Source organism: Myotis yumanensis, unplaced genomic scaffold (genome assembly GCF_028538775.1).
Source record: "Myotis yumanensis isolate MYYU_CA2020_CCGP unplaced genomic scaffold, mMyoYum1.0.hap1 SCAF_5, whole genome shotgun sequence".
NCBI lineage: Eukaryota > Metazoa > Chordata > Mammalia > Chiroptera > Vespertilionidae > Myotis > Myotis yumanensis.
This window is the reverse complement of record NW_027223756.1, coordinates 76,950,811-76,958,494: the sequence shown is the minus strand read 5'-3', so window position 1 is coordinate 76,958,494 and position 7,684 is coordinate 76,950,811. Positions and strand designations below refer to the sequence as shown.

Genomic DNA, 7,684 nt, shown 5'->3' with positions numbered 1-7,684 from the left:
GGAGACGGAGAGAGAGAGGGGCACATCAGTGATGAGAGAGAATCATTGATCGGTTGCCTCCTGCACGCCCCACACTGGGGATCAAGCCCACAGCCAAGGCACGTGCCCTTGACCAGAATCGAACCTGGGACCCTTCTGTCTGCAGGCCGACACTCTATCCCAGTGGTCGGCAAACTGTGGCTCGCGAGCCACATGCGGCTCTTAGGCCCCTTGAGTGTGGCCACGAAGTTTCCATGGCACTGTACGTGCGCGCCCGCACGTGGTATTTTGTGGAAGGGCCACACTCAAGGGGCCGCAGTTTGCCGACCACTGCTCTATCCACTGAGCCAAACTGGCCTGGGCAATTTGTGGTCATTTTAGAACGCCTCTCAGGTCCTAACTTCCGGGTGGGTGACATTCTGGCCCACCGGTCTGCCACAACCAACAGTGGGCTCAGGTCACGCTGGGTCTGAGCACTGCCTCGCTGAGGCTCCTCAAACTGCCCCAAGGAGAGTCAGACAGCAGGCTACGGGGGCCAGCTTCATTTTCCTTTTAATATATTTTTATTGATTTCAGAGAGAGGAAGGAAGAGAAACATGCTGAGAGAGAATCATTGATTGGCTGCCTCCTGCACTGCCCCCTATTGGGGACCGAGTCAGCAACCCCGGCATGTGCCCTGATGGGGAATTGAACCCCGACCTCCTGATTCATGGGTCAATGCTCAACCACTGAGCCACATCAGCCAGAGCAAGTTTTCTTTAATGAAAAAAAGAACAAAGCTGAACAAAAGTCTGGGTTGAACAGTCATACCATGAGGCAAAGACTCCCCACCTCCCAGGCACCTGCCAGCATCCCCAGCTGCCCCCAAGGCCAACCCCTCTGGAGGAACAGAAACAAAAATGGAGCCTGGGTCCCTGGCATCAACATGCAGAGAGAGGCCCACTCTGACCCCCGGGGGTGCTAGATGCTCCGCAGCATGCAGAGAGCGTGATGCAGGTACTGGCGAGCGGCGGGGGGACAGCCGTGGCTCTGCAGGGTCCCCAGCGTGTAAGAGGCGCCAACCTGGCCCCGTTCCCAGACCATGAGCAGCAACTCTTCAGGCCCCCGATTCAGCACCAGGTGAACCTGGCGTCCGCTGCAGCTGACCTGCCAAAGTAAGAGGCTGAGGTCAAGGAGAGGAGGGTTCCCCCGGGGCTGCCCCAGGTGTGCCCCGCCCCCTCCAGAGAGAAGGAAAAGTGGATCGGAGACTGAAAGCCCCCTGACCTGGGTCTCAGTGGCTGCCCCACTCCGAGGAACGCACAGAGTTGGGAGCCCAGAATTTTATGTACAGACGAGGAAACTGAGTTCAGATAGGACCTCCCCGCCCTTGGTCACTCAGGGAGACCTCCGTTCTCAATCCTGTGACCTGGGGAGCCCCAGTCCTTCAACGACCAGTTTCCCCAAGTGTTCTGCGGAGCCATGGAGGCCATTCTCGCTACCTGAGGCCCAGCCCGGCTCAGGGCACTACCCACACTCTAGTCTGGACAGCTAGGGTTGTTTTTACTGCTGTAAATTTTTTAAAAATACTTAAAAATAATAATAATGAGCCCTGAACAAGTAGCTCAGTTGGTTAGATCATTGTCCTGATGCACCGAGGTTGCAGGCTCAATCCCTGGTCATGCAAGGATCAACCAATGAACGCATGAGCAAGTGGGCCAGCAAATCGCCAGGACCGCTCAGGGAAATCTCAACCTAAAAATGATTTTCAGCTCAGCGGTTGAGCGTAGCGTCAACCTATGAACCAGGAAGGTCATGGTTCGATTCTGGTCAGGGCACATGAATCAATGTGGGTTCAATGCCCAGTGGGGGGCACGCAGGAGGCAGCAGATTGATGATTCTCTCTCATCACTGATGTTTCTCTCTCCCTCCCTCCCTTCCTCTCTGAAATCAATTTAAAAAATAGTTTTAAAAAGTTTTTTCCAAGGAAATGACTTTTTAAAAAATCCTCACCCAAGGATATGGTTTCCCCTTTTCTTTAGAGAGAGAGGGGGGAGAGAGAGAGAGAGTGAGAGAGAAACGTAGATGTGAAAGACAAACATCAACTGGTTGCCTCCCGTACAGGCTGGGATGGGGGGTGGAAACTGGTGCCCAGGACGACTCCCGAACCGGCTGAGCCAGCCGGCCAGGATGGAAATGACATCTGACAGCTGCTCAATGTAACCAGCCACGAAGATGACCCAAATTCCATTTTGCCGTTACTTAAAACATCTTCTTTTCTTCCTTTTCTTTTTTTAATACATTTTTTTTCAATCCTGCAGTTTTTGCACTCAGGAGCCGATACTTTGCTCCCCCTGCAGGAGCCAGCTGTTTCCTGAAGCCCCGAACAGTGTGCATTGGGACAGCCAGCGCGGTCCAGGGGACAGGCCGCCCCCACCTGCTGCCTCCCCTCCCCCCTCCAGGGCTCCTGGAGAGAAGGGCCCACGCTCACCTGCACTGTGCCATCGCTGAAGAGCAGCAGCAGGGCCTGCTGGGATGCAAGGAAGCGCAGCAGGCAGAATCCGGGGCTGGCAGACTGGGTGGGCGCAGGCAGGCCCTCTTCCTGAGGACAGACCCAGCCACGAGGGTCTTAGGCCTCTCCACCTGCCAGTCCCACTGCCCCCCCCCCCGGCCCCCTGGTCCCCCCAGCCCTCACCTCTCGAAGCCGCTGCTGCATGTAGCCAGCAAAGAGTCGCAGGACGGCCAGCTTGGCACCCAGTGAGCTGGGCACATCCCTCAGGGCAAACACTTCCAGCTTCCCTCGGTCAGGCATGTAGCTGACCTGGCTGAGGGTGGGGCACAGGGGGGTGTCAGTGGTCCCGGCCTCTGTCCTGGGACACATTCCCACCCAGCCACGCCCCCTTGGATGGTGGCTTTGAAACCCAGTGCCACACGGACCACCCCTCTCTGTGGGTCCAGCCCCAGCCCCTTCTCAACTCCAGACTCTGGAACCATGGACGCAGCCTGTAAACTGAGATCCTGATTGGCCCCCACACGCACCCTCCTGCCCTCTTCCCGTCTTGCCCAGGGGCTGCTCCGTCCTCCCTGTCTGCCAGCTCAGTCGAGATCCCAGCTCCCTCGCATCTCGGCTCTGCCACCTCCCGGCCAAGTCACTGCCATGGCCCAGCCGACCAGTCCACCACCTCCCTGCTGGTCCCCTGTGTCCCTGCAGCCAGAGATCTTGTCAAAAGTGTGAGGCGGGTCCCTCCTTCCTGCCACAACCCCAGCAGTGGCCTTCCAGGCCGCTGACTTCGCATCCCCCCGTCTCCCCCTCACTCACTTTGGAGCCCCCACTGTTCCTGACACCCACTTTGCTGGGTCATGTATGCTGTTCCCTGTACCTCAAATGCTGGTCCCAAAGGCTCCATTGCACCATCCGTCCTACCCGGATGTCACTTCTTCAGAAAGCCCCTCACAAGCATGCTGGCATAGGCCACCCCCAATCTGTCACCTCACCCAGTCATTTCCTTCAGAAAAGTGCTACCTGAAATCAACTTATCCATTTGTTTACCGTCGTTCTTCCCTAGCAGGCAGCGAGTCCCTGCAGGTGTACACAGTAGGTACTCACATACTTGAGGAATGGATGCAGAAAGGCAGGGGGAGAACCTGGCCCCCCAAGGGGACAGGAGCCCCACGGCTTACCCCCCGGGGGGACGCAGGGCCATGTGGGTGCCATCCCGAAACAAGACACCGCTGCTCCCGTCCAACAGCTGGTAGCCGAAGCCGTACTTGCTGGAATAATCCACCCACTTGGGGGCCCAGAGGATGGGCCACTGCTCTCTCTGGGGGTCCTGCGTGACTGGGCACAAAGGCGAGGTGAACTGAGTGGGAGGTCCGGGGGGGGCCTGGGCGGAGGGACCGCAGACACCCCGGAGATGTTGAGAAACGTCCAAAAAATAAAAAACCAGCTCTTGCCTTTGTCGGGGGAGGACTGGGACTGGGGAACACTCACTGCCTCTGGGAATGAGTGATTCTGAAATGCCTGTAATGCCCCAAATACCGTAAGGCTTTACTTTATTTGATTAAAAATATTTGTATTAAAAATAAAAATTGCTCAGTGCCATGTGAGGCCCTGTATTGGATCCTGGGAGAGGAAGGAGTCGTTAGGGGGGAAATGGGACATCCAGTCGCCAAGGGCAGACAAAGTTCCGTGCTGTCTTGGTAGCGTCTCTGAAAAGTTACCTCGAATTCTCTTTTACTGTTCATTTAAAACAAAAAGTAAAGTTGGCTCCAGCTTGGCCAGCGTGGCTCAGTGGTTGAGCATCAACCTGTGAACCAGGAGGTCACGGTTCAATTTCCAGTCAGGGCACATGCCTGGGTCGCGGGCTCGATCCCCAGTAGGGGGCGTGCAGGAGGCAGCCAATTGATGATATTCTCTCTCTCTCTCTCTCTCCCCTCCTCTTTGATATATATATTTCAGTTGGCTCCAGTTGACAAAAGACAAGCTTAAAGTTTGGGGTTCTTCTTTGTTACACAATCAGGGAAAGCTGAACAAAGAAGGGAAATGGATCCCACGAAAAAGGAAAGGCTTGGGGCTCCCTCTCCAGGCAGAGCAGGGTCCTGCTCCGGGGGCAGGGGGGGGGGGGCGGGGGGGCAGGACACGTGGGTTGTGGAGAAGGAGGGCTTGGGGATCTGGGACTCGGGTATGGAACAGGGTTCCACCTCAGGGCGTGGCTGGGAGATGGGTTCAGGGTTGGTGAAGGTCCGATGTCTCATTTCCTCCCTCCATTTCTCTCGTCTCCTCTGGTTCTCAAGCAGGACTCAATTACAAATTAGAGACTCAGACCCCGAAAAAACGAGGGTGTCCCCCAGAGCCCTCCACAGCACATCACTCAAAATAAACAGTCTTCATAAAGTACATAGAAAGAGGTCTCAGAAAGTTCTAGACTTCTCACACAAGAATAGCCTACAGTGGTCGGCAAACTGCGGCTCGCGAGCCACATGCGGCTCTTTGGCCCCTTGAGTGTGGCCGCGAAGTTTCCATCGCACTGTCCGTGCGCGCCCGCACGCGGTATTTTGTGGAAGAGCCACACTCAAGGGGCCGCAGTTTGCCGACCACGGGCCTACGTCATGCCATCCTCAGCCTCCTTACAAGGCAAGGAAACTGAGGCATAGAAGCTAAGTGACTTGCCTGAAGTCACTGTGTCCTGAAACCTCCCTTAAAGCTCTCCCACCGTGGAACCCCAGAAATACCCCCAAGGGGGGGCTCGGCTGGGGACAGGGTACTTTTCCTCAGAGATTGAGAGACAGGGTGACCCGGTGGCCTAGGCTGTGCTCCTACCTGGAGGTCCAGGGTTCAGGCAGAGCTGTAGGTTTCTAATGGCCTCCTCCACCTCCTGTCTTGGGCTCCCCCCAGACCCTGGGGAGACAGATGTATGTGAGGTCAGGGAGAGAAGGAGAGAGCGGACGGGCAGGCCTGGGTCCCCACCATGAGGGGCCCCTTCAACTAGCCTGGCCCCGAACTCTCGCATCTGGGAAAATCTTACTTTAAACCCAGAAGGATTGCCGAAACCGGTTTGGCTCAGTGGATAGAGCGTCGGCCTGCGGACTGAAAGGTCCCGGGTTCGATTCTGGTCAGGGGCATATCCCCAGTAGGGGGTGTGCAGGAGGCAACTGACCGATGTTTCTCTCTCATCGATGTTTCTAACTCTCTATCTCTCTCCCTTCCTCTCTGTAAAAAACCAATAAAATATATTTTAAATAAATAAATAAATAAATAAACCCAGAAGGATTCCAGACGTCACTCCCGTTTCATAGACAGGAAAGTTGAGGCCAGGAGAGGGGCCCTGGCCCTGGCAAGGCACTGTCTTTGTCTCCTGCCTCGACCCTCACTCCCCACCCACGACCCCCACCTCAGATAGTCTGCTCACCAGCTGGGTCACTCTGGAGGGTCCCTTGGGTGAACAGGTGGACAGGGACCTCAGGTCGGAGAGCCCCTCTCTCCAACAGCGAGTCCTGGGGAGGGAGCAGGGGTGAGGGGTGCCCCAGCCCCTGGGGAGAGGCTTGAGGTGAATAAAGGGCTCCGGCTTCCCTCCCCAATTTAAAGATCCCCTACTTCTCCCTCTGCTCAATCCCACTGAGGGTACCTCCTTGCGTCCCCCACGCTGAGCCCTCACCTCACTGCCCCGCTCCATGAAGTCAGTGACAGGACCATCTTCTGGACAAGAGGCCTCGTTGGGGGTGTGGGGGCCTGAGGGAGGCACAGAATTTGGGGGGTTGCAGAGCCGGCCCCATGCGGAGGGAGGCACTTGCCATTTACATCCTCCTCTGCATGGCGAGCCGCAGAGCAGGCTGGGAGCACGGCAGGGGTGTGAGGGCAGAACAGCTGTGGGGCAGGTAGGAGCAGGTGAGCGGTGGGCAGGCATGGTACTCACAGGGTAGCTGGCACTGGCTCATTAGCAGCTGGCCCACCTTCCGGAAAAGCCTGCCCAGAGGCTGAGGAATGACAAAAATGGGCGCGCTGTGGCAGGAGTGGGGTGGCAGCCGGTCCGGAGTGAAACCCTTCAGAGCGGGGTGATAGGGGTGAGCACCCCACTCAGATTGTCTGGCTCCTGAGCACCTGGGCCACCTGGGGTCCTGACCCTCCCTGGACCTTGGCTGAGACACCCCAGAGAAGGACCCAGGCATCCAGGGGCCATCACCTGCTGAACGTCACACACCTGCGTGAAGAAGTTGTCCTGCAGTAGGTGGTCCAGACTGGGCCGCTCGGCCGGGTTGGGCGCCAGCAGGCGGGCAATAAGGCGACAGGCATTGGGCGACATGTGGGCAGGCTCCTGGTAACGGCCTTCCCGGATGTTTTTATACATCTCTGACAGGGAAGCCGCTGTGAAGGGTGGGTCGCCAGTCAGCACCATGTACCTGAGCAAGGGAGGCGGGCAGGAGCCTAAGTGCCTGCTGGCCTCTGTCCTGGGTTGGCTCAGCGTTGGCTCACACCTACCTGAGTACACCTGGCCATACCTACCCACCTTTCCCTGCTCTATACATGCTTCCCATCCATCCACATTCCCATACACACCCTACATCCCCTCCCACTTGGCCGTTCCTGTCTGCTTGGTAGACACTGGCATCTGTAGACACCAGCCTATACCTGTACATACCTGAACGCAACTGTGCAATTTTCTTTTCTGCGTGCTCACACCTGCTTCACTCCTGCATGTACTTCTTCCCTGTATATAGGCCCTGATCTGCCTGTTCACCTAGCACCTGCACACACTTGTCAACACATCTTTTTTAAAAAAAATATTTTTATTGATTTCAGAGAGGAAGGGAGAGGGGGAGAGAGATAGAAACATCAGCAATGAGAGAGAATCAGTGATCAGCTGCTCCTGCACGCCCCATTCTGGGGATTGAGCCCACAACCTGGGCATGTGCCCTTGTGTGGAACTGAACTTGGTTCATAGATCAATGTTCAACCACTGAGCCATGCTGGCTGGGCTCAACACATCTCTGAATAGTCAAACCTCCCTCGCACATACATCCTCCCATATCCCTATTCATACCTGCCTGCTCAAATGATGGCTGATGTGTGCTCCTCCCACCTGCCCCATATCTGCACGTATCTGTTTACATCTGTCATGTATATGCTCATACCTGCTGTCCCCCCACTCAACTTCCTGTGTACTTCTTTTTACCTACCTTACCTCCTTGCATGTTCCCACCCGCCCACACCTGGCACTATCCGGATACTCCT

At 56.3% G+C, this 7,684-nt stretch overlaps 1 protein-coding gene across 4 annotated transcripts in view; it reads right to left on the bottom strand.

Moving 5' to 3' along the window:
• Positions 1-720: 720 nt before the first annotated feature.
• PLK5 (polo like kinase 5 (inactive)) overlaps positions 721-7,684 on the bottom strand; it is a 9,619-nt gene continuing 2,655 nt past the window's right edge. For 2 of the 4 annotated variants that reach the window (XM_070413863.1, XM_070413865.1), the window contains exons 7-15: positions 6,654-6,852; positions 6,369-6,495; positions 6,111-6,184; positions 5,865-5,985; positions 5,276-5,353; positions 3,637-3,793; positions 2,651-2,780; positions 2,447-2,557; positions 721-1,125 (exon numbers count right to left, since the gene is read on the bottom strand). In XM_070413863.1, coding sequence (XP_070269964.1) covers positions 940-1,125; positions 2,447-2,557; positions 2,651-2,780; positions 3,637-3,793; positions 5,276-5,353; positions 5,865-5,985; positions 6,111-6,184; positions 6,369-6,495; positions 6,654-6,852 — 1,183 coding nt within the window. In that variant the 3' untranslated portion in view covers positions 721-939. The remainder of the gene's footprint in view (positions 1,126-2,446; positions 2,558-2,650; positions 2,781-3,636; positions 3,794-5,275; positions 5,354-5,864; positions 5,986-6,110; positions 6,185-6,368; positions 6,496-6,653; positions 6,853-7,684) is intronic. The other 2 variants (XM_070413864.1, XM_070413867.1) reach the window with 2 other exon arrangements.